This window comes from Phoxinus phoxinus (assembly GCF_949152265.1).
Source record: "Phoxinus phoxinus genome assembly, chromosome: 16".
Taxonomy (NCBI): domain Eukaryota; kingdom Metazoa; phylum Chordata; class Actinopteri; order Cypriniformes; family Leuciscidae; genus Phoxinus; species Phoxinus phoxinus.
In genome coordinates this window covers 31,919,794-31,944,746 of record NC_136891.1, presented here as the reverse complement: position 1 = coordinate 31,944,746, position 24,953 = coordinate 31,919,794, and the positions used below count along the sequence as shown (strand labels likewise).

The following is a 24,953-nucleotide window of genomic DNA, read 5'->3' as shown; positions in this document are numbered from 1 at the left end:
TCTTGTTGACAAACTTTGCTAGTTATGGAAGAATGAATTGAACAGACATGACTGAAGTGTTTTGCTAGTTTTAATGAATTTTTAATGTGAAATCAACTGCTGTGCCAAGTTGATATTTGGTTGGAAGAACTGTGTGAAGAGTTTTGGAAAAGTGACCCAAATATAGTCAAATGTGTCCCAGCGATTATTAAAAAAATAAAAATAACTGTTTTTGAATTTATTTTAAAACTGTAATTTATTCCTGTGATGCAAAGCTGAATTTTCAGCACCGTTACTCCAGTCTTCAATGTCACATGATCCTGTAGAATATGATGATTTGCTGCTCAAGAAACATTTCTTATTATCAGTGTTGAAAACAGTTGTGCTGCTTAATTTTTGTGGTAACCGTCGTACATTTTCCCCCAAGACTTTTGATGAATAGAATAGCCAAGTTCGGCATTTATACGTAAAAAAAAAAAAAAGAGTAACATTATTATCGTGTTTAATAAAGAGTATGTTTCCCCAAACATTTGAATGGTAGTGCATATTATATTTCATAAATAATATCAAATTACTTCTCTATCCTTTTACTACAGGAGTCGTATGTTTGGAAGATGTATCAGGAGAGGTGCTGGGATTTCTTCCCCGCTGGAGACTGTTTCCGGAAGCAATACGAGGACCTGCTGGGCTAGAGGACAGACTGTTGTCCTCAGTCCAAATATGAGAGAAATCACATGCTTCAACCTACATGAGCTCCTAATATAAATGGATTTTAGGATCTTATGTAGGTTGGACACAACATCCTAAACTAGCTCTCATCAAATGCTGCTCAATGATTCATACAAACAAAAAAAACCTCAGTCGTTTCTCCACCAGAAATGACAGCGACATACCGAGAACTCATTGTGATCAAGCCAAAAATGTGAACTCAAGTACAACATAAAAAAATAAAAAATAAAAACATGTAGCACACATTGCCAAATTAAGACACAAGCCATGTTTGATAAAAACAAAAAAAACACCAACATGGTAAATTGCCTCATTTGCTTAACTCACAAATGCACATGAAGTTGTGAGATGAGATGTTACCATATATATGTTATTGATGTGCTGGATGAACGTCTACACAAATATGCACAAGAATACCTTCTGAGTGCCAAACACAATTTATGCCTGTTTGATTTAAAAACAAACAACAACAAAAAATACAAGAATGTGCAATGCCTTTAAAGACGGTAATCTGACCGGTGGATTGAGAAATATAAAGATCATAATCTGCTTCAGTCCACTAGATGTTTCTCATACAGCAAAGTGCCTTATGACAAGAGACTATGCAAACCTTTGGTTCCCGCTCGAATGATTTGCTAGTTTGCATTTTAGTTTAGACTCACTGACAGTCTCACTTGGGTTAGTAGTTTTGTAGCTTTAGTTGATGGTTCACGAGTAAAGATAATCACTGCTTTTTTAAAATGTTTGGTTAAGGTTAAATAACTGAAATCGTGTTTGCCTGATCATTTATGAAGTACGATTGCAAACCAATGGAAATCTATATACAAGGACAAAAATGATTAACAAATGTATTGAACAGTCAATACTGTAAACTGCTATTGTATGGCCATGTGTATGTATGTAGTGGCTTTGGTGATTTGCATTTGTTTTGAGCAGGGGGAACGGAAATAAAGTAGCTAATGCAATAAATCCCAGCTGGCCATAGCTGAATTTAATCTGAATGAAATCCGAGTCAATTGAGGAGTGAGAATATGAGGCGTCTGAAACCGTTACATGGCATTACATCAGCATTTTTAGGACTTCTATATGGATGAAGCAGTTTATATTCCACATGACTGAATTAGTCTTGGCTATTATAAGACTTCATGAAGTGTCCGAGTGTGATGTACACGTCCACAGAAGTAACGCTGTCAGCATTACTAAAGCTGCGTGCGCTGATTTAATCCAGTGTCAGTCAGCGGGGAGAAAGTGCTTCTCAGGTCAGGAGATCATGCTGTCCAGCCAGTCCTCCAGATCCTCCTCGGTCACTTCCTGTCTCGTGGGTTCAGGTTCACTCTCCACTTCTGGCTTCGTCTCGTCCAAAACTACTGTTTGATTTTCACTCTCTTCATCCTCTGAACCTGTTGAGGTGATAAAACCACATTTTTACACCATGTTCAGGAAGCTCCTTTAAATCTAGAACTTGCAAAGCTAGAAGATTGAAACACAAAGTTGTTCAACAGAATTTAATTGAAAAAGTATTTAAGGATTATATGTGTATCAAAAGGATATTTTCATTCTGCAATAGAATTCAGGTTGAATTGAACAACAAATAAAGGGTAAGTTATATATGCTAATGTTACAAAAATTTGGTTGATAAAATGTTTTTGAAAGAAGGCTCGGCAAGACTGCATTTCACGGATCAAAAATACAGTAAAAAAAGTACAGTACTGTTTTTTCGTATTTTCATATATTTTTTAAATGTAATTTTGTTTCTGCGATGGTAAAGCTGCATTTTCAGCATCTATTACTTCAGTCTCCAGTTATCAATGCTGAAAACAGTGTTTTTGTGGACTGGCAACCATACTTTTAGATTTGAGTTTTAGTCGATTATAGTTCATTTGTCACTGAAAGTTACTACTTTTAGTTACAATACCCTCCAAAAAAGAACCAAGATATCCCGATTGATTTGGATACCTTGTGTTGGGGTGTTCAGCGCATCTTCTGTTGTAGTGTGGGATTGAACTGAAGAAAGTTCAGTGACGGGTTTCTGCAAGCCGAGGAGAAGGTCGAGCTCCTGGTCAGCATCATCAGTGGCCGCAGGGACAGCTGTGGAGACACCGAGTGACGCTGGGGTACTTGAAACAGGCTTTACACTGCAGGAAATGCCCAGGCCTGACTCTCGGCCTGCCGGAGGAGCTGTCAGCGTCGAGTCGGTTCTGTGAGGGACTGTCACGGGCGGAAGTTCAACAGGAGTCGTCACCTGAAGCATATTAAAGCTCTAGTACATCATACTTTACTAGTAGCATTTCAACAAAAAAAGCAATGGATCTACTGTACCTGAACAAGCTCAGCCTCCAGGTTCAGTCTGGTGTGCAGTGGAAGCTCTTGGAGTGACTGTGTTAAAGCTGGCAGGTCAATAAAAAGAGCTGGAATCTAGAGAAGTCACAATCAACCATAGGAAGATATATCATCAAAAAAAAACAACAACATACAAGCAAATCTTAATATTTAGGACTGATTATGCACCTGATTTTTTGCCAGTGAGTCAATGTCCCAGTCCTTCTCATCAGAGAACCTGAACTGTGTGAAGGAGTCCCCTAAAACAGATAAACAATACATTGTAAAAAATAAATAAAAACGATGTTCATACAGTATATCAACATCAAGTAAGTAAAGTGAATCACCAGCTAATGTATTGGTTTTGTTTCAACACTTTCAGGAAGCTTGGAATTAATTATTTATTTTGGTGAAATTATTGATGTGTAAAGTTTTTTTTTGGAGACCTTATTTGACAGTACATTTATATGAATCTTGCTAAATATTATATTATATTAATAATAACACTAATTGATTAAAATCAATATTATAATAAAACGCAATAATATCATAGTTTATTTTGCACACTCTGTGTTGACTAATTTTTACCAGGATTAAAATGATCCAGTTAACACATTTTAAATTGAAAATGATACTACAGTTGTGTTATTTTAGTTTTAGTTTTGTTGTATTCTAAATTAGCATAAATTTTTATATTTTCAGTTTTCGTTTAGTCTGTGTGCTTGTCTTTTTTTTTTTTTGACCATTTCTATTTAGCTTTCATTTTTTTATTTCCGGTTTAGTCATTTCAACTTAAACCTGTTTTATTTTAGTTACCAAGGCAACATTTCTATTTAAATATATACATAGGCTATACTTTTCCATATAATACTTGTATTTTATTGTAAGATTTATTTTGATGTCATTCGTCAACAATAACTGCTGAACTACAGCTCACCTTCCAGACCGTATATTGCTGTTACAAGTCAATTATTAATCATATCTTCCACTTTGTTTTCAATTTCCAAATGGACATAATGACACGGGCCAAGAAAAACAACTCAGTTCAGTGCACACCATCACAGCAGCAGCTGAACGCGTGTCGTCTTCTCAAGTCATTTTCACCTTGACACAAGCAGCGTGAAATGTGAGGCGGCAGCAAGTTGGGACAGCTGAAGAAAGAGGCCGTGGGTCCGTCAGTGTCACACACAGCTGTCCGGCCAGGGTGAGGCAGAATAGCTGGAAACACGCTTTCACTAAAGACACACTTGCCAACTGCAGTTGGCCAAACTGACAGGGATGATACAGCGCAGGTCAAGAGGATCCTTCTTCAAAAGCGAGCATTCTGCCACTAAAGGCTCCATGTAAAATAGCCTACATTACACTGATAAAGAGGAACCTAAAGATGTAAAATTGTCTGTCTAGTGACTCAGAACCGAGGTCACAGTAAAGCAGATTCCTCGTAAGCGGTTGATGTCATGAGTGGAGAAAGCGCAGTTATGAGAGAATGAGGAGCTGTGGACAGGAGAAGACATCCAGGCTATCTCATCACGTTTCATTCACTGGCAGTGACAGCGCCATGGAAACTGCTGCCATAACAATGAGCAAATGTCCTGTCAGCATGTGTGGTGAGGGTCAGCGTAGCATTATCACAGCGAGTAGCGTGTGTGTGTGTGTGTGTGTGTGGTTAGCCAATATAACAAACCAGCTGCACGTGACATGCGTACTGCTGTGTTGCGTTAATTATGGTAAAGTAAACAGTGCAAGAATAATTGTAGAAATAATCACGGTTTACTAGGGACACAAAAATATAGAATATGTTGGCTGAAACCAAATGCAAATCATTTTTATTTTGTTATGGCTGATAAATAATATAATTGAGCAATATCGCACACATGCTGATATTCTGAAATATAAAGTCCGCATTGTGAGATATAAACGTGCAATTCTGACCTTTTTTCCTCGAAAAATTGCGAATTTATATATTGCAATTCTGTACAAATTGTTAGATAAAAAGTCGCAATTAGCCTACATTAAAAAATGTTTTTGTTAACACTACAATAATGTCTCATTTGTTAATATTAGGCTAGTTAATGTGTTAATAAGATGAAATAACAATAAGCACGCAGTACATGTGTTACAGTATTTATTAATCTTTGCTAATGTTAGTTAATAAAAATACAGTCGTTCAATGTTAGTTCACAGTGCATTAACTAATGCTTTTGATTTGAATAATGCATAATGTTGAAATTAACATTAACTTAGATTAATAAATGCAGTAGAAGTAGTTAACTAATGAAACATTATTTCATTTCAAGTGTTAGCATTTTTTTTTATTATGAGGTGGAAACAAGCCTCCATAAAAATAATGACTTTGCACAAAATAAATAACTTTTCACTTTTCAAGTGATTTATTAGATTTATTAACCCATGTCTTAATCCATTTTCCAAATTATTGTATTTTTATTCTTTTTTTTCTTCAAAACAAGTTTATAAAAATGCCATTGGACAGTTTTTAGACTTTCAAATGAAATGGATAACCAAAAGTTGACATATTGTGCGTATCTGCAAATAAGCAGAGAGCTCAATGAGGTATAAATGCTGGTGTGAAAGGAAGAGTTGTCAGTAGCGGCGGCTCTGGTGCAGTGCTGGCACAATGTCCGTGTGGCAGATGTTGTCTCTCTGCAGGCTGGCGTCCTCTGACCCGCTCACAGGAAGCCACGCTACAAGCACAGGTCATTTCCTCCCAGAGAGTGACTGCACCACCATGCAGCCTGCCAACCCAAAACTGGCCAGTGTTCTTTGCCTTTTCAAGGGCCCCAATAAGACACTGATGACAGGAGGACCATGAAACGCCGTGGACCCACAAGCACAGCACCATTAAACCGAGCACAGGCCATCCACGGTTCGTCATTAAATGGCACTTAATGGAGGGAGGCTACAGCCCTTTGGAAGAAGCTGCTAATTTGCTTTGTCGTCACGGCTCTTGAGCAAATCACTGCTAAGCCAATTACCACAAAGCAACTCCGTAACGAACCGAACCATCAAAATAAATCAGACTGTGATGATTGCAATTAAAACATTTCAAGCCGAACATTCAAAACAATAAGACAGATATTTACTATACGCTTCAGGATAGCTGCCATGGAGAACACCAAGAGTTTCCTATTAGTGTCTAGACTTGAAAGGAAAGACGTTTGTGCAGTTCACACACTTGGTTCATTTGAAAACACATCTTTAAATGCAACGCTGCTTGGATATCTGACAGAGACCAAATGTGTGAAATAAAAATGTTTTCCTTCAGATCATTAAAAGTTTGAGCTCTGCTTTCGGTTTTGATCAGATACTGAACAAACTGTTGCGCTAAACCTTCAAATCATTATGTTTATAAAGTGGTCTGAGCTTTCTAAACCAGAAACAGGGAATAAAACACATCTATTCAGTTCAATCACAATGGATATGACTGGAACTATAGCGGTAAATCTCTTCATGTGCTTTCAACGGTGCAGAAAGTGACAAATCAACTCTTATTTTGAAAATTTCAATGTAATCAAATAATAATAATAGTTATTTCTCTGTTTATATCTATGACGAGTCACGCAGATACTGGGCTACTCCGCAGTGGTACGGCCCGAGCCAGTCTAAAATAGCCGTGTACCGTAGCGATTCAGGATAAAAGTCAAGTCAAGAATATTTGTATAGCGCTTTTCACAATACAGATTGTATTAAAGCAGCTTCACAGTATTAAATTAAAATAATAATAAAACGTCCATGTTTGGTAATGCTAATCAATAGTATTATTCATTGATTAATTAAATTGAATATCCCCAACTGAGCAAGCCAAAGGCAACAGTGGCAAGGAAACGAAAAACTCCATCAGGTGACCTAATAAAACAAAAACACGGTTTGGAAAATGGATGCTCATATAATTTTTTAACTCAAAAAAGTTACTGATTGCAGCTTTATATATGTGCATTATATATAAGCATTTTTTTCCCAATTGGAAGAAGCTGCTAATTTGCTTTGTCGTCACGGCTCTTGAGCAAATCACTGCTAAGAAAGAAAGAAAGAAAGAAAGAAAGAAAGAAAGAAAGAAAGAAAGAAAGAAAGAAAGAAAGAAAGAAAGAAAGAAAGAAAGAAAGAAAGAAAGAAAGAAAGAAAGAAAGAAAGAAAAAAAGAAAGAAAAACAAAGAAAGAAAAACAAAGAAAGAAAAAAAGACAAAGAAAGAAAGAAAGAAAGAATGAATGAAAGAAATAAAGAAAAAGAAAGAATGAAAGAAATAAAGAAAAAGAAAGAATGAAAGAAAGAAAGAAAAAGAAAGAAAAACAGAAAGAAAAAATAAAGAAAAACAAAGAAAAAAAGAAAGAAAGAAAAAGAAAGAAAGAAAAAGAAAGAAAGAAAGAAAGAAAGAAAGAAAGAAAGAAAGAAAGAAAAAGAAAGATCATCAGACACAGGATTTAATTGAGATTGATGAGTTTTCCAGTGTTCAGACACAGTGCTTACGCCACTGCTCTATACTAATCTATTCAATTCCTGTATATTTGTGAATGCACGTCCCCATATGTGCGGTGCAGTAGTGTGTGTGAGAACAGGGCTCTAGTGTGTGAGGTGCTAGTAATGAGTGAAGCTAGATGCGAGCCATGGAATGAACGAAAGAGCAGAAGTCGTCCAGAGTCCTTTTCTGAATCCATCTTTCTCGGCACGACCTGCCCTACAAGAGCAGCAGCGTTCTCCTGTCGTCTTGATCTTTTTACCTAAACATAAAAGCTACACCAAGATACATCATAACGTGCGTGTTCATTTTCTACAAGTGGCACCAGTGCAGCTGGGACGACGCGGAGCCGATCATCAGGTTAGCAGACAGCTGTGGCTCATCCTAATAAGACATTTCGAAGAGTCATTTATTTCCATAGAGATGAATCAAGCACTCGATGCGCTACTCTTGATCAAAGGAGATGCTTTTCCCAATCATGAACACGGAGGAAACATGTCAGGGACGATCCTCTTCAGAAACTACTGAAGAAGTCAATATTCAAGAGGAGGAAGATATTTTAGAGAAATTATTAAAAGCATGTCATATAATACTGCAGTATATGGTCTTCTGTGAGAATTAAAAGAAAATATTTAGAAATATATTTTTTTAATTGAATTTATACAAGAAAAAAAAAATATTTTAAAACTTAAATAATACATGCATTTTAATACTTAAAATAATATTTTTATATTATACATTTATAACAAATCCATTGTTTTATACTACTTAAAATACATTTATTATAAACATTCAGATCTGAAATACTTGATATAAACTTGTGACATGATAATGTCTGACCGATATACATTATTATTATTATTACTACAAGCAATAGTATTGCGATATCTTCTTTGCTGACATAAAATATATATAATTAGAGAATATCACAATAATTTTGAAAGACTCTTTTCAAGAGCAAATAAAAAAAACTCTAAATATTGAATATCATAAAAATGTAAAAAAATATCGAGGTATACCTTTTTACTTCGTTTTATTGCCCAGGTCTAATTAGGACTGCATTCAATCTCAAGACGGACAACATGGCATACCTGTGCAAAATATCTTGCAAGATTTCTCATGTCTTATAGACTTCCCAACTACAGAGAATGTAGATTACAGAGGAACAAACTGAGGTTTTTCAATGACAGCGCGCATTAAAAACATCCACTTCCAACCAAATATCACAGGACTTCATGCCCCAAATATCAACACTGCCCCAAATAATGCATCTCTGGGCAAACATGAACTCAAAGGGACAATCCGGGGACCGTTTCCTGGCAGAATTATAAAACGGATTCATTGGGGACAAAATATTAGATCACTCAGGCTATTTATAGTCAAAAGCTATCATTATTACACAACCATATTTATGCAAAGTGTCACTTGAACCTTTAACCTGTAAATTCGGTTTGAGAAAAAGCTCCCATATTTCAGTGATGTGACAACAGGGAACAATCGCCACAGGAAACAAACAAGGAGTAAGTTATGGTGGACTGATAAAAAGATATGGAACGCTAATATGGAAATGATTAAACACAACATTCATAAATGTGTCTGAAGGATACAAAATGGCTTTAAAATAGCGAGCGGCCTCATGCAGATCGCACAGGTGTTATGGTAACAACAGCAGCGAGGGAAGAGAGCGAGTGTGAGGAGACACACAGTCATTAACAGAGTGGTTGTTACTGTTACACATTAAAACAGAGATGACATTCTGATACTGTGTGGGTGCAAACACACACCCCCGCATCATAATTACTGTCCAATGCTTGATGCAGGGACTACAGTCACAGTAGGAGCGCGATCAGAAGCGCAGGTGCTCAGCATTGAAGCGACGGTTGCTCCAGCGTTCTTCCAGAAACACCAGTTTGCGCTGGAATAAACACGATTAGTGTGATCACAGTCAGCAGGCTGGAGTCAACATCTCTTTTGCAAACTTCAACTTAAATCAAATAGGCTCAGAGAAAACAAAGTTCATAATTGATATTCAATTCATCAAAGTTGGCAATGCATGTTTAGCCAGTATAATCCAGTTGAAAGGTTTCGGGGCCGGTAAGATTTTTAAGAATGTTTCTGAAGTCTCTTATGCTCAAGGATGCATTTATTTGATCAAAATACTGTAAAAAAAGTAATAATGTAATATTATTAGAATTTCAAATAACTGTTTTCTACTGTAGTTTATTTTATTCTTGTGAAGCTGAATTGTCAGCATCATTACTCCAGTCTTCAGCGTCACATGATCCTTTAGAAATTATTCTAATATGCTGATTTGCTCAAGAAACATTTTATCATCAAATAATCATTTATCGTGTTGCTTAAGATTTTTGTATGAACTGTGATACATTTTTTTTTATCTTTGACAAATAGAAAGTTCAAAAGGAGCATTCATTTGAATATATTTTGTAACATTATAATTAGGGCTGGGCAAAAAAATAGATTTTTCAATTAATCGATTTTTAAAATGTGGTCGATTCAAAATCGATTCTCAAACGCCAAAAAGCGATAAAATAAAAAAAAAGCCCATTTATCTATCACCCAAAAGCCAGTATTTCCTACAGTTCATAGGCTTGCAGCCTCCATGTTACAGCTAATGTTAGTTTTCTCTTAAACATAAAATAACCTGATCCTGTTTGATCAAGGCATGCGACTATTCTGACTTTTCAGCATAAATAAAATCCTGTCTATTCATTGTATGCATTTGAAGTCGGGTTTTAATGTACCCACTACCCATGCAAGTGTACCTAAAATAAAAAGAGTTTAATATACAGGTTTGTGGCTCTTAATTTCTTTTTATTAATTAACCACTTGTAAACTTGTTCACCGTATTTTTTTAAATAAATATAGGATTTGTACTAATCTATATTCATTGAGTCGAATCGAAATCGAATCGAATTGGAACATCTGAATCGATACCCAGCCCTAATTATAATAGACTTTAAATCACCATTGATAAATATAATGCGTCCTTGATCAATTTAATGTTTAAAAATGTTTTTTTTTTTTAAATATGTTGTGCACGACCTTTGCCTTTCAGAGCATGCGCAACAACACGGATTACACTTGCATTCCAATTAAAGTGCAAACATGCCGGACGAAGCCGAGCTAAAATCACATTATCTAGGTCTGTTAGTCCAAATTCACAAAATCCGGAAAGGTTAGTGACAATAAATAAGCTTAATTATTGCTTTAGTCCAAGTGAAACTGAACTTAGAAAGTGCATGTACACAAACACATCATGTGTTTATCAGCACGCTTAAAAACAATAAGGGTTCTGGTAGTTAGGCTATAATGTAATGTCTGACTTTGTGCAAGATACAGTAGGTTGTTGCTTGCCAAGAATATGAAAGAGAGAGACAATCTAGAGAGCTGTGTCCCACCAGGGTGCAGTCATTTGTGGAGCGTCCAGCTGGTGAAAGTGCCAGCAGCAGGGCCACAGGTGGAGGTCCAGTGCACTGAAATATAGGGAAGCAAGTTGGGAGGGGGCAAGGTTTCCTACAGGTGCAGTGTCATTGGTAATGAATCAACATCTCTTTGCTTCTCTGCAGGGACACAGACAGGTCGAAGTGCAGTCAACAGCTAAACAAGGTCATGAAATCCAGGCAACATTTAGTATTCATTTGCTGCTCTCACTGTCAAGAGTAACCCGAGTATGTCGCGTGTAGGGCTGAGTTGTGTCTGCTAGCCATCTGAGACCCAGAGGAGACGCACTACGTTAGGACAGACACACAGATGCAGACGAGCACAGCGGAGCTGTCACTGTATATCTATGCCCTTCATTATTAGTCCTCCTCCAGGGTACGTGATACGGCTCATATCCTCCATTATGATCTCATTATGATCAATAAACTTGGAGGCCTGGAAATCCTGCCCTACATGGAACTATCTAACATAAGCCATTTCCTGTCAACCTGACAGTGCGACATGAAGATGTGAGATTGTGATCGCACTGTGGCATTGTAAAAAAAACAGGTGACGGCTGACAAAAGGAAAAAAGTGTAAAAAGAAATGACCCTGAATTGGTCGATCTGCACTCAATCCCCAACCAGACAACACTTACACAGACACCTTGCAAGGGCACGATGTCACTGAGCGTCCTGCACTCTTACCACTGCAACTTTATGTTTGTACGGTGTGCATTGAATCAGGTTTATCCTCATTGATCATTCAAGGCTTCCTTTGATGGCCTGTGATGTAACTAATTGCACCATGCAGCTGTGAGAGCAGAATCAGAGGGATCATCTGCAAATGAACATTAAGGCTAACCACTTAAAATAGTGTAAGTGCAAAAATAAATGAATAAATAAATTACACTGCCATTCAAAAGTCGGTTTGATTTTGTCATGTTTTAAACATGAGTCCCTTATGCTCACCAAGACAGCATTTATTTGATAGAAATTACATTAAAATCTGTAATATTGTGATTTAATAGTATTACAATTTGAAATAACTGTTTTCTATTTTAATATATCTTAAAATGCTAATTATTCCTGTGATGCAAAGCTGAATTTTCAGCATCATTACTCCAGTCTTCGGTGTCACATGATCCTTCAGAAATCACTCTAATATACTGATTTGCTGCTCAAAAAAAATCTTATTATTATGAAAGTTGAAAACAGTGTTGTGTGTAATGTGATGAAAAGAAAGCTCAAAAGAACAGCATATATTTGAAATAGACTTCTTTGTCATTTTTGATAAATTTAATGCATATAGAATAATTAATTTCAAAACAAACTTTTGGTCAGTATAAATAAATAAATAACCAAAATCATAATGGTCAAGGATATATGAACAGTTAAATGCTGATCATTTGACAAATGTTAAATATATCACTCCCACTTACTATACTATTAAAGCTCCTATATACAGACACAACAAAAAGTCATTAAATGACCCTCTTACTTCTGTATTTCTAGATAAGCGATCATCTCCACCCACTTATTTGCTCGCAGCCACACTATCTGTGTCAAAAGAGAGTAATTAATGCCTCCATTATGTTTCAGTGAGCATCATACCACCCTTTCACACACCCCCTCTGTCTCCAGCATGAGCATGAGCGGTCTAACCTTCATCCCCTCGTTTCTGCTTCGGTTCAGCCCCCTGCTCTTCTCCTCTTCCTCCTCCCATTCTCGGCGTCTGCCTGTTGTTCACTGCCCTAAATCATGACGATCATCCCAGCCCAGAGGGAATGACCTCCTCCCAGCCATTCACATCTGTGTCTGTCAGTGCATCCACAGGCAGCAGCACAGATTCATCCAAAGAAACGGCAGCAGCATTTCCCAATCAGCTGAGAGAAAAGGAGATGCTTAACAATGGACTTTGGCGTAGTCGTCACAACTTGAGACAGAGCTTTTTACATTGACTCTTCCTTGAGCACCAACAACCATCCGAAAACCGAGGAGAACATTTCACTGCAACTTTGAGGATTATATAATTTAAGAACAGGCTCATGACTGGATGAAGACGCAACATCTAGACACTCGGTTCCAGTGGTGAGAGCTGACAACAGAGGAAAAGGTTTGGGATGAGTGACAATGTGAGCGAGCCGGATCTGTAGATGGAGTTCAAGGCTGAGATATGAAAACAGTGAGTACTGAATACATCTTTTACAGATAATTAGATAATGTAGTGATTAATATTGGTCAAACTAGGTGGCTGAATATTAGGTCAACATTATTAAAGACAATAGATATCACTGACTGTTATTCTAATTAATTAGTTATATTTCAATTAAAATGTTTAAAATGTTAATGGGCAAATCATCCAAAAATGAAAATTCTGTCATCACTTTCTAACCCACATGTTGTTTCAAACCTGTATCAATTTTTTTTTTTTCATCTGTGGAAGACAAAGCAGATTTTTTTTTACAATGTCAATAGGATTTAATTTAGTTGCTTTTATGTTCCACATAATAAAACAAAGTCATACTTGGAGATGAAGGTGAGTAAATGACAGACGTTTCATTTTTGGGATCTATTGTCCATTTTAACAATAATCATTGTTTTTAATGTTATGTTATGGACATCCCAGAGTTCCACTAAGCTGAATTAAATGGACAGAAAAAAGCAGTAAAGAAAGCTCCTACCTACAGTAATGTGGAAATTGCCAAATAAAGTAATATGTGATTCAGTATGTATATTCAGTGTAATAAACATATGGTTTCAATTATGTTGAATTTGTTAACATTAGTTAATGCATTAGCTATCATAAAATAACCATGATCAATACTTTTACAGCATTTTACTTTTATTTTTTTACATACTAATACTTAAACATTGAAGTTTAAAACATTCAAAATTAATGTAATGTAATGTGACTAATAAAGGCTGTTTCATGGTAATCAGTGCATTAACTAATGTTAAAAAATGGAACCTTATTGTCATGTTAAGTGAATACTATTCAAAATAAATATTATATTATATATAAATATTAAACCATTAATATTATATTTGCATGCACTATTAGTTTTTACAATTTCCTGTAAATACAATTGTGTTGACAATACAGATTCCTCACCGAAACTAGAAATCAATGCAAAGCTTATATGGCTGTGTTTACAAAATGTTTAAATATTCAAGCATCTTAAGCGGGAAATTGTGCCCTCTTTAGAGGGATCTCCACATCAATTTCATCTGAAGGAGATCATTATTACCTTGTAATACGAGGTAGCAATTACCACATTCTTCCTCATAGTGGATTTTCAAAGAAATGTGAGTTGCAGGGTTATTCTGAGACCAAAAAAGACTCCCAATGCTTGAGCAATGTCCTATGAAGCTGGCCCTAGCAACAAGTTCACCGCCACCGTGACAAGGTCTAGATGATGCTATTCAAATTTAAAGATGTTATCGAGAGTTTCTGTCAGATTAATCTTTGATCAACTGTGAGATTAGACTAAATTAAATGACCTGTGTGAGTAATATGCACAAAAATGATCGCATCAAAGATTTGCTACAGCATGATGCCTTTCGGTGAACAGATTTTCAAATGGTTATCTGACAAACGTAGTTTCTTTTTACAGTGACAGCCTACAATATATTAGGGACCATAATTTGACATACATAATAGATCAGTGCAAATCAACAGATTACAGCAATCTTGCTGCTGAATGCAAATCAAACCTGGTGGAATATCGTCTCAATTCCATAACGTTGATACACAGGTGTTCCCGATCTCCTCACTCAAACTGATAAGATTAAACACTACAACTACCCTGTGGGTGACAAACAACTGTCATGAAGAACACAGCTCATCTGTTTTAAAGGATTAGTTAACTTTTAAAAAAAACTTTTGCTGATAATTTACTCGCCCCGATGTCATCCAAGATGTCCATGTCTTTCTTTCTTCAGTCGAAAAGAAATTAAGGTTTTTGATAAAAACATTTCTGTTTGGACATCAATGGGTCCCAAACGGTTCAAGGTCCAGATGACAGTGTCAGCACCGCTTCAAAAGGCTTTAAATGATACCAGACGATGAATAAGGGTCTTATCTAGCGAAACGCTCGGTCATTTAAAAAATAAATAAAAAAGTTTAAGTTTTATAAGCACAAATGCTCGCCTTGCTCTGTTCTGTGATGCGCGTTCGTGACGTCACGTAATACACAATTACATTGAAAAGGTCACGCTTCACCGAGTCAGTGTTTCCAAATGTGCGGAAGGAGGACCATACACACATATTCAAATGTCTTTGTGTCAGTATATCGTTTAAAATGCCCATTTTGTGTGCGTATCCTGGGTGTTGTAATATTAAAAAGCCTAAAAGAAAATTTTCGTCAGGACAGAAATTTTGGACTTTTCATAGAAGCGTGACCTTTTCAACGTAATTGCGCATTACATGACGTCACGAACGCGCATCACAGAACAGAGCAAGGCGAGCATTTGTGCTTATAAAACTTAAACTTTTTTATTTATTTTTGCACTGACACTGTCATTTGGACCTTGAACCGTTTGGGACCCATTGACGTCCATTATATGGAGAAATGTTTTCATCAAAAACCTTAATTTCTTTTCGACTGAAGAAAGAAAGACATTTTTTTTAAAGTGAACTAATCCTTTAATGTAATATGTGTAATAATGTGTAATATGTGTAAATAAGAAAATAAAATGCTGTCATTTACTGACATCCCACCTGTAGAACTTTGAAGGTGACTAAATGATGACAATTTTAATTTTAGGCAAACCAACCCCATTAAAGAATCCAGATTGAGTTATGATTTTGGTCATTTGTGCGAAAGCTCAAGGGTAATTGAAGGGTGTTCCTGGTGAAAGCTGAATTACACTCATTTGGTGTGTAATCAGTCCGTTACCACCACACACACTAATCAGGGCCTGCTGGCAGAATCATAATAGGATAAAGGACAGTAAGTTGAGTATCGCAGGGGAGGTCAGGCAACTTTGAAAGACATGTGGAGCTGAACAAACCGGAACAGCCATTTTTCTATTTATAAACTGAAGTCATTATATTGCGATATTTGACCAAGAGGTGTGACCATATTTATATATCATGCCAAGTCAAACAAAACTTGTAAAGACTTTTTTCACTGTTAAAATATACAATACAGAAAAGAAGATTCTTCATCAAAGCAGTCAAGTTAAAGCAGTGAACCATTACTTTTGTTGTTATCATGGTGCTGTACAACCACATCATGATGGTAAATCTGTCCTACATAATTCCTGAAGTCACGGATACAATACTTGTTCTGGAGAACAGAAACAAATTCCACCCACGTTCACAGGGATCAGCGAGTTTGAACCTCTGATGACTAATCGTAAATGTGCAGCGAACAACACAGGAAAAAATAGAGAGCAACAAAACAGATTAAGTGCTCCAATTTAGTTTGGAGTACAACTTTAACTGTTTGGCCACAACAAACAGAAACAGATTGCTCCTAACAAATGACATTTCCTAGTACGTATGTTTGCACAGATATGCACGAGGGATAAATAGTCTTTCTTTTGCAATACCACAAGAGGCAGTGCAGTCCTGCAGTACTTCACTGTCGTAAAATTAGATGCCACAAATAAACTCATGAATATCAATGTGGCTTTTGAGGAAGCAGATTAGGGAAATGAGAGGCAAATTGAGCAAAGAAAATTCCCTCGAGAGAACGGCGTAATGGAAACTCATTCTGCACTTACGGGGAATTTAGGCTTGTTAAATTTGAGGTACAAATGCCTTTGTAATGGTTAATTTTGAATAATTAGACAGTTGTGTATGACATGCCCTTGAACAAAATGTACAATCTCTGCATTCACTGACATACATAAAGGAACTGGGCAGCACAACAAATCGTCTATTGCTTTGGCTACTGGCATATCCTGAAAACCCATTACATCATGTTTTCCTTTGCTTATACAGAACTGAAAAATATAGGGTCAATAAAACTTTTATGTTTTTGAATGCTCACCAAGGCTTTTAAATTTTCAGCATCATAACTTCTGTCTTCATTGACACACGATCCTTCGGAAATCATTCTAATATGCTGATTTGCTGCTCAAGAAACATTTCTAATTAATATCAATGTTGAAAACAGTTGTGCTGCCAAATATTTTTGTGGATACATGATATTTTTTCAGGATTCTTAGATTAAAAAAAGTTCAACATAACAGTATTTATTTGAAATAGAAATCTTTTGTAACATTACAATTGTCTTTACTGCCTTTTTTTTATCCATTTAATGCATACCTGCTGAATAAAATATTTGTACTTGTCCCAAACTTCTCAGTCAGGCAGCATAAAATAAACTCTGAGTGGTAATGGTTGCTCGCTGTGCTATTTGTAAACATGGCAAAAACTGTTGCTTATCATGAGATGAGTCCTCCTCCATCAATCAGATCCAACCGTGCAACAGAAATAGACTTTTGCCCTTCTCGTCGCCTTTAGTATCTCAATAGCACACAGCAGGACAGCTGGTTAACAACACCGTTGTTCTACATTAATTATAATTTTTGATCTCCTCCCTGCATGAGCTGTATCAGAGGCACGGGGGAAATATGACACAGATTTAAGTGGGCAGTATGTCTTACCAGCTGAAGTGAGGAGGACATGATAGTCTGTGCCTCTTTGAGTAGGTACATCTTCATTAATTTCCTCTCTCTCCGATTCCTCATAACGATCCCAGTTGGGCTCAAGCTTTCGTCGAGAGAAGGTGTTGTGCTCCTCTACTTCCTCAAAGTTTTCTTTGTTTTCTTGGTCATCTTGATTCTGAAAAGCAATCAGAAAAAATTATGACAGTGAGCAAGCCATGACACAATACATACTTCAATAATAATCGATTCTAAAATGGTTTGGTTTCTAATAAACTATTAAAACTATTAAAAAAATTACTATAGTAACGGTAATGCAGTTAAACATGTAAGTTAGGCCTAACAGTACTGATAGAGTAAAAGACAAAAGTACAGTATCCACTGCCAACACATTATAGTACAATAATGTTACAGAAATACCATAAATTAAGTTTACAATTATTTTCCATTAATCTCATTTAAACAGTGTGACAGTCTCTCTTAATGCTTGTGACATTATTTTATTTTTTACATATTTTCATATTTATGACACCTGTGTCTAATACCAAATAGCCAGAGTTTTTAGGCATTTCGGCAGAAACTATGGTTGTCATGAAGATTGTTTTGTATGTGTGACACCAGAGACAATTTATATAAAAGGACATTGTTGACACTCACTCGTCGAAACTCTCTAAAGTCTGCGGGAGGTCCATAATATTCGCGCCCTCTTCCTCTACGATGGTCCCGTTTGCCTCTTCCACGGCCCCCTCTTCCGCGACCCCTGTGCTCTCCCGAACTGCCAGTGTCCGCCTCACCTTCACCTCCACCTCGACCTCCACCTCCTCTTTTCCAATGACCACCGCGTCCTCGACTATGTCTACTCTCCATAACTGAATTTGAAAATTAGAACTAACTAATACCGAGACTATAATCATGTAACACCACAACAGTTGTTACGTTTAAAAAGAACCCTCTTCCATGGAGAAACGTTCCTCATTCTACTAGTTCCGCGTAATCATGAATATGAGATTGTCAACTTTAGGCTGGTCGAATTGGGGGAAAAAGTATGAGTATCAGTCAGTAGTATCAAAAGTAGTAGGACCAGGGGTAAAACCAGCTCTTTTGAAGGGGTGTGTGAGATCTGACCGGGTGCTCGCATGCAGTCCTGTCATTTCTTTGCATATAATGGACTGTAAAAAAGGTAGATCTTTAAAAAAAAATGACAGAGTCATTGTTTTGTCTCAAGATGCACATCAGTAATGTTTTTTTTTCTAAGGCATGTTTAAAAAAGCTACTTCAAACTAAGGCCTGCTCCTAGCTTAATCTAAACCCTGTCTGTGAAACTGGACCTAAAACATGGGCAATATGCAAATTTAAATAGGCAATATTTAATTAATTATGCTCTCACCAGCTCTGAAGTCAGAACATTGGACAAAGCCGGGTTTATTCTTTCATTTTGTTGGCATATTAAAGTTTTTATATCTATTTTTTAATCACTCCAGTCCAGAAATCCATTATGTCAACAGCCAGAGGGGGGAAAATATGTTTTTTTCTAAATAAAAGGTTATAGGAATCTTTTTAAAATATATATATATTTGTTTTGTTAAAACCTTGAGAAACTACATAAGAGTATTACTGGAAATTTGGTGCATAAACGAGTTATTGAAATGCATACTGAACAGCCTTTATGCATTTATAATTAAAATCAACAGACACAAAAAGATAATGTGTGATAAAAATGAACTCTTGAATGTGCATTTTGGATGTTTTCTTTCTACTGAAAAAAACAATGCTTTGCCTGTAATGTCTTAAAAAAGTACACTATTTTTATGTTTACATTTTCTGTTTTTTAAATGTTAAGTCGCTTTGTTCTCTGTTTTTAGATGATCCTTTGCCACGTGAACATGAAGAATACAGTGCAACTTTTATCCAGCATTTACTAACCTGTCAGCAATGGACATGGATATTCAAAATTTAACAGCAAGTGGAAACGTCTCTGCTGTCCTGCCAGCCCCATACAGTCTGTTGGAGGTCATAACCATTGCAACCGTGTCAGGTGTTGTGAGTCTCATCACAATAGTGGGGAATGTTCTGGTGATGCTCTCTTTCAAGGTCAACAGCCAACTTAAGACTGTTAACAACTACTACTTACTCAGTTTAGCTTTTGCAGACCTCATTATTGGCGTGTTCTCCATGAACCTGTACACATCCTACATTCTCATGGGATACTGGTCTTTAGGGAATGTAGCATGTGATCTGTGGCTGGCCCTGGACTATGTTGCAAGTAATGCATCGGTGATGAACTTGCTGGTCATCAGCTTTGACAGATATTTCTCCATTACAAGACCACTTACCTACAGGGCTAAACGGACCCCAAAACGTGCAGGCATCATGATTGGCTTGGCCTGGTTGATATCATTTATATTGTGGGCTCCACCCATTCTGTGCTGGCAGTACTTTGTCGGCAAGAGGACGGTTTCTCCTGACCAATGCGAGATCCAGTTTTTCTCAGAACCCACAATTACATTTGGTACAGCCATAGCAGCTTTTTATGTCCCGGTATCCATCATGACAATTTTGTATTGCAAAATCTACAAAGAAACCGAGAAACGCACAAAGAACTTAGCAGAACTCCAAGGATACCCTTCGCTGGACAGCCGTGATGACTCTAAAGCACGAAAGCCAATACTACAATGCTTTAGCTTTAAAAACAAGAGGGACGGGACTCAAGCGTCATGGTCTTCGTCCAACCAGAGTTATGTAACTAGGACGACATTGCAGTCTGATGACTTGTGGACAAAATCAGACCAGGTCACCACCTTGAACAGTTACACATCCTCAGAAGAGGATGAGCGGTCTGTCTCTGAGATGACCCCTCGAGAATCATTCAAGAACCAAGAATCGACACTCAATAAAAATGGACAGCTGGACTGTTATGAAGACAGCAAATATCTAAGTGATCTCGCAAAATGCTCCCAGACGTACAATAAAAAATGCATGTCATACAAGTTCAAGCCGATTCTTAGTGACATAACCGTTTTGCAAGGTAGTACCGAGACTGAGAGAACAAACACAGATCAATGTCAGTCCTCAGAGCCACAGGCTCCTTCACCCACGTCGGCTCCTACCAAACCAGAAGATCCAAACTTGAAGATCCAGATGACCAAGCGTAAACGAATGGTCCTTATCAAGGAGAAAAAGGCTGCACAGACTCTCAGTGCCATCCTTCTGGCTTTCATCCTCACCTGGACGCCGTACAACATCATGGTGCTCATCTCCACCTTCTGTTCGAAATGCATCCCAATGTCCCTCTGGCATCTGGGCTACTGGCTCTGCTATGTCAACAGCACCATCAACCCCATGTGCTATGCCCTATGCAACAAGACCTTCCAGAAGACCTTTTGGATGTTATTCCTCTGCAAATGGAAGAAAAATAAAGGAGAGGAGAAACTGTACTGGTCTGGTCAAAACCATTAAATACAACAGAGATGGCTAACATTAAATTAATTTTAGTTTATGCTGTGCATACAGCACCATATTCCTTATGTACATATTGTTTGGAAAATATGATTTGTTCATTTTTAATTTAGCTTCTAATCTGTTTTTATTTAAAGATAATTTAAAATGTTTACATAGCAGTGTGTATTTTAATATATTGTGCAATGTCTAAAGGCCAGGGATGCTGAGGACAATAAATAAAGATATGGACTGTGACGTTTTAATTATAGATACCAAAAACATAGTTAACTTTTTGCGATAGGATGATTGATTTGAAATATTATGTATTGTACACCTTGGTCATGTCAGTGACACTGCATGCATAGAAACGTAAATATTGAAATATCTAGTGTGCAAAGCAACGTTGTTGTATTATGTTTGCATAACTAGACAAGTGTTAAATATGGATTTTCAGATTTCTGAGCTGGCAAACCGTCACTTCTGTAGAGAGATACACACAAAAGATTGTAGCTTCACTCCGGATGTAATATCCATGATATGGCAGAGATTTCAACATTACATCATGTGAACTGAAGCACAATTTAAACATTTCTACATCATCATCACCACCCATATAGTCCCAATGTGCAGTGGTTCATATTAAATAGAAAACAAATCCATATTTGCGGTGCCATGAATTAGATCTCAACTCACTTGAACATTAACATACACCACAGAAGCACATTTATGGATGTTAACTGGCTGTTTCCCATTCATGTTGTTTAATAAGTCTCTACTCTTTGTGTTGTGATGACATGCCATTTAATTTGTGAAATAAATGTTTTAAGATGAAATTCACCCAATTAATTGAAACATTTCATCAGTCTGGATTTGGCAGGGGTTCCAGCTTCCACTAATGTTTTTAGTCAAACTAAAGCTTTTCAACTACCCACAGAGTCGGACACACTTGCAACGTTTTATCAGTCACTTATTATATCATGAACATGTTCTTAAATGTTGATCTCATTCTCCACACATCTTACCATGCAAGCAACATGCTGAGAAAAATAGGCAAATAAGCAAGACGTTAAGGATATTTCCCACCAAAGTTTATTTCCATTCAGTTTAAATAAGTTTATACTTCATAGCTTAAATCGTATGCATTTCTCATCTTCATTCACAGTCATGTACAAAACCAAACAAGATATAGTAAATAATATAACCTAGAAGCTTTATTTCAAGTAGTAATGAAACAGAAATGGGGTCAATGTCACCTCCTCGGGTTGGTCTGAAAACACACTAGGCATCACTGCAAAGATGGAACGATTTTTTCTTCTATCTTGACCCTTAAGCTCAAGTGTGCTTTTGAAATATCCCAGAAGGCTTGTGACAAACTGAGCAAAACAACTATACAGTGAGTACTAACTTCTGCATCTGACTTTATCAGTGCAGCAAAACTGCAGCTATTGCATCAACCCAAAGCACTCAACCGCCAAACATGTTACATTTGACTTAAATCTTTAATTCTTGCTTTTATTCAAGTCGTAACAGAGGTGAAACTGCATTGCCCTCAATTCTGAGAAGGAATCATATCTGTGTGATGAATGCTATATGCAGCAGCAGTGAAAGCATAGACTATGTTAATTGCATGACAAGATATTGAAATGTTTCAGCAAAACTGAATATCTCAGTATAACAATCCCCTCGAGGAATATTGACCAATCTTTTACTTTCACACTCATTCTACTTTTAAAGTTAAAACATCCTATTAGAGCACTTTTTGTATTAAAAAAAAGATGAATTCATGCCTTGCTCTATCTGTACACTGGTCTTGTACACTTTTAAATGTTATGTTTAGTATTCAGTGTATTATACAATGATTAAAATAATCTGATTATTAACAATGCAGCTAAAGAAGACAATTAAGCGTGGAAAAGTAGCACAGTGCAAACACAGTCCTGTTTTGTCAAGCATTTCAGTCGAAAAAGAAACGGTTCATTTAATTTTTGAAAAAAAAAAAAAAAAGAAAAAAAAAAGAGAAGAAAACCAGTAAAACAGTGTTAAAGAAAACCGACAAAATGATCCCAAACACACGAACTACCTCCTCTTCAGAGCAACACTTCTGCTGCCTTTGGTCCCTCCGCCAGACTTACTGGAGCCCTTGGAGAACAATTTAGTCATCAATTCAGAAACATCTGGCAATTCTGGGTTAGGGTTCAACATATTCATAGATTGCTCCATTTCCTGCAGGAAGAAAAAAAAACAGACAAAATTGTATGAATAAAGAAATATACAGTGGATGAGGAGGTCTATTTAGCGCATGTTTTGTATTACCTTTCTCATCTCAGGATCATTAGTATTTACCACCTTTGGGAGCAGGACAATGATTAATAAAGGAAGGACCATCATCATGACCTAAGGACAACAAAAACATTTTAAAAGTGAAGTCACAACAAGTATTAGAAACCATCAGCAACACATATTACGTCATAGATACGTCATACTATTATAAATGGCCCTGAAAATGTGCATTTGTAACACTGGTAACGCTTTACAATAAGGTTTCATTAGTTAACTGCATTAGTTAAATGATACAAATAAACTAAGAATGAACAATACTTGTATAGCATTTATTAATCTCACCATTTGCAACTACATTTTTAAGATCAAACGTTGTATCTGTTAACATTAGTTAATGCACTGTGAAGTAACAAACATTTTTATTAACGAATAAAAGGTTAATAAATGCTGTAATAAATACTGCTAATTGTTAGTTCATGCATATAGAGATGACTTGCATAGTTAAAGAATAAGTAAACAAAATAAACCACGACTGATACATTTCCAGTCAAAAAGAACCAAAAATTCAACCAACTGATTAAAAACACACACACACAGAAATCATATGATCATACCATTGGGTTCATCAGAAAATCAGTCCACCCCCAGGTTTCCCGCTTCATGAAGTATGTGTGTGGACCACCGGATCTGATCTGAAGAGGGTACGGCTGTCGGAGAACTTCAGAGGTTTTGATGTAATTCACCAAGCGTGCCCTGTGGTTCAGCAACATCTTGATATTAACTGAGGTGTTCGTGAATAGATATGTTAGAAGGTAGAAGAATTCGTAATGTTAGCTACCTCATTTTCCCTTTAGAGGTAATGTCCACCCGAACAGGATCAAATCTGAAGGATGGTGATACAATTTCAACCACATATGAGCCAGAGGGCACATCGTTGACAGCAAAGCTCCCATCAGTCCTATAAGGCAAATTGATGTGGTTAACAGTGTCATCTTGGCAAAACCTTGTTTAATAAAGGCATGTTTTGAAACCCCTGCCCATCCAATGTGAATTTATCATGCTCTGCAAAGACATTTACATATAACCAGCACATTATATTTCACAATAACACATTAGCAAGACGGATTTATAAAGCAGACTGCTTTCAACAAGATTAGCTTTGTCATTTTTGAGACTCTGTAAATCGAGCAACACACACATTCATATTTACATCGCTCTTTTTGACGTTAGCATTGCATGCGATATAACTCACTTGAGAAACCCAACATATTCCTCCCCCTCCACCAGGATTCGGGCTGTGGAGATCCAGTCTTGTGTTTTCACTCCAGGAACGACCGCTCGTCCTTCGATTTTGAAACGGTCTCCATTCGACTGAGAACCTGCTACGGGCCCCGGCTCAGTGTCAGAAAAACCCCATGACAACGCAAACAAAGCCTGCAACGCTATATATACATCTAATAGACGTTTAATGTATTGCATCGTGCTTTGTCACACGATATATACGACGTACAACAAAGCACAATATTTCACTACGCGTCAATATGGACCACAGGAACAGGACTCAGCTGAGGAAGTAAGCGGAAATCATAGAATGCAGAGACCGGAAGAATGTGTCACACGTGATTATCGTCGAGAGGCGGGGCTTCTGATGATTTTTTTATATTTTTATTTTTTA

The 24,953-nt window shown here is 36.8% G+C and overlaps 4 protein-coding genes across 9 annotated transcripts in view; 2 read left to right on the top strand and 2 right to left on the bottom strand.

Annotated features, from left to right (window-relative positions):
• The window catches only part of ryr3 (ryanodine receptor 3), a 90,075-nt gene extending 88,396 nt beyond the window's left edge, over positions 1–1,679 (top strand). For all 4 annotated transcript variants that reach the window (XM_079583699.1, XM_079583700.1, XM_079583698.1 and 1 more), the window contains one exon: positions 576–1,679. In XM_079583699.1, coding sequence (XP_079439825.1) covers positions 576–671 — 96 coding nt within the window. In that variant the 3' untranslated portion in view covers positions 672–1,679. The remainder of the gene's footprint in view (positions 1–575) is intronic.
• Positions 596–18,599, bottom strand: aven (apoptosis, caspase activation inhibitor). Of its 2 annotated transcripts, none has more exons than XM_079583705.1 (6): positions 18,218–18,599; positions 17,561–17,738; positions 3,217–3,287; positions 3,028–3,123; positions 2,665–2,950; positions 596–2,108 (listed from the first exon to the last, which is right to left on the bottom strand). In XM_079583705.1, exons 1-6 carry the CDS (start codon positions 18,425–18,427, stop codon positions 1,969–1,971), a joined length of 981 nt encoding a protein of 326 aa, XP_079439831.1. In that variant the 5' UTR covers positions 18,428–18,599; the 3' UTR covers positions 596–1,968. The 2 variants fall into 2 exon arrangements, 1 of the variants encoding a protein (XP_079439831.1); XR_013794340.1 differs by lacking the exon at positions 596–2,108 and adding an exon at positions 2,391–2,504 and having other exon boundaries at positions 2,547–2,950; positions 18,218–18,550.
• On the top strand, positions 12,756–21,838 carry chrm5b (cholinergic receptor, muscarinic 5b). Of its 2 annotated transcripts, none has more exons than XM_079583704.1 (2): positions 12,756–13,124; positions 19,423–21,838. In XM_079583704.1, the coding sequence occupies exon 2, from the start codon at positions 19,493–19,495 to the stop codon at positions 21,014–21,016; it is 1,524 nt and encodes a 507-aa protein (XP_079439830.1). In that variant the 5' UTR covers positions 12,756–13,124; positions 19,423–19,492; the 3' UTR covers positions 21,017–21,838. The 2 variants fall into 2 exon arrangements, with proteins under 2 accessions (XP_079439830.1, XP_079439829.1); XM_079583703.1 differs by lacking the exon at positions 12,756–13,124 and adding an exon at positions 18,495–18,740.
• Positions 21,839–22,765: 927 nt separating this feature from the next.
• On the bottom strand, positions 22,766–24,909 carry emc7b (ER membrane protein complex subunit 7b). The gene is made up of 5 exons (XM_079583724.1): positions 24,531–24,909; positions 24,117–24,236; positions 23,893–24,031; positions 23,312–23,392; positions 22,766–23,221 (listed from the first exon to the last, which is right to left on the bottom strand). The coding sequence occupies exons 1-5, from the start codon at positions 24,755–24,757 to the stop codon at positions 23,075–23,077; spliced, it is 714 nt and encodes a 237-aa protein (XP_079439850.1). The 5' UTR covers positions 24,758–24,909; the 3' UTR covers positions 22,766–23,074.
• Positions 24,910–24,953: the final 44 nt, after the last annotated feature.

Coding starts and splice junctions, on each gene's coding strand:
- aven (XM_079583705.1), bottom strand. CDS start 18,427: ATGGAGAGTAGACATAGTCGAGGACGCGGTGGTCATTGGAAAAGAGGA. Junction 17,739..18,217: donor ACTTTAGAGAGTTTCGACGA/GTGAGTGTCAAC, acceptor ATTGCTTTTCAG/AATCAAGATGACCAAGAAAA. Junction 3,288..17,560: donor TGTCCTCCTCACTTCAGCTG/GTAAGACATACT, acceptor TATCTGTTTTAG/GGGACTCCTTCACACAGTTC.
- chrm5b (XM_079583704.1), top strand. CDS start 19,493: ATGGACATGGATATTCAAAATTTAACAGCAAGTGGAAACGTCTCTGCT.
- emc7b (XM_079583724.1), bottom strand. CDS start 24,757: ATGCAATACATTAAACGTCTATTAGATGTATATATAGCGTTGCAGGCT. Junction 24,032..24,116: donor ACCTCTAAAGGGAAAATGAG/GTAGCTAACATT, acceptor GCTGAACCACAG/GGCACGCTTGGTGAATTACA. Junction 23,393..23,892: donor ATTTTCTGATGAACCCAATG/GTATGATCATAT, acceptor TGTTGTCCTTAG/GTCATGATGATGGTCCTTCC.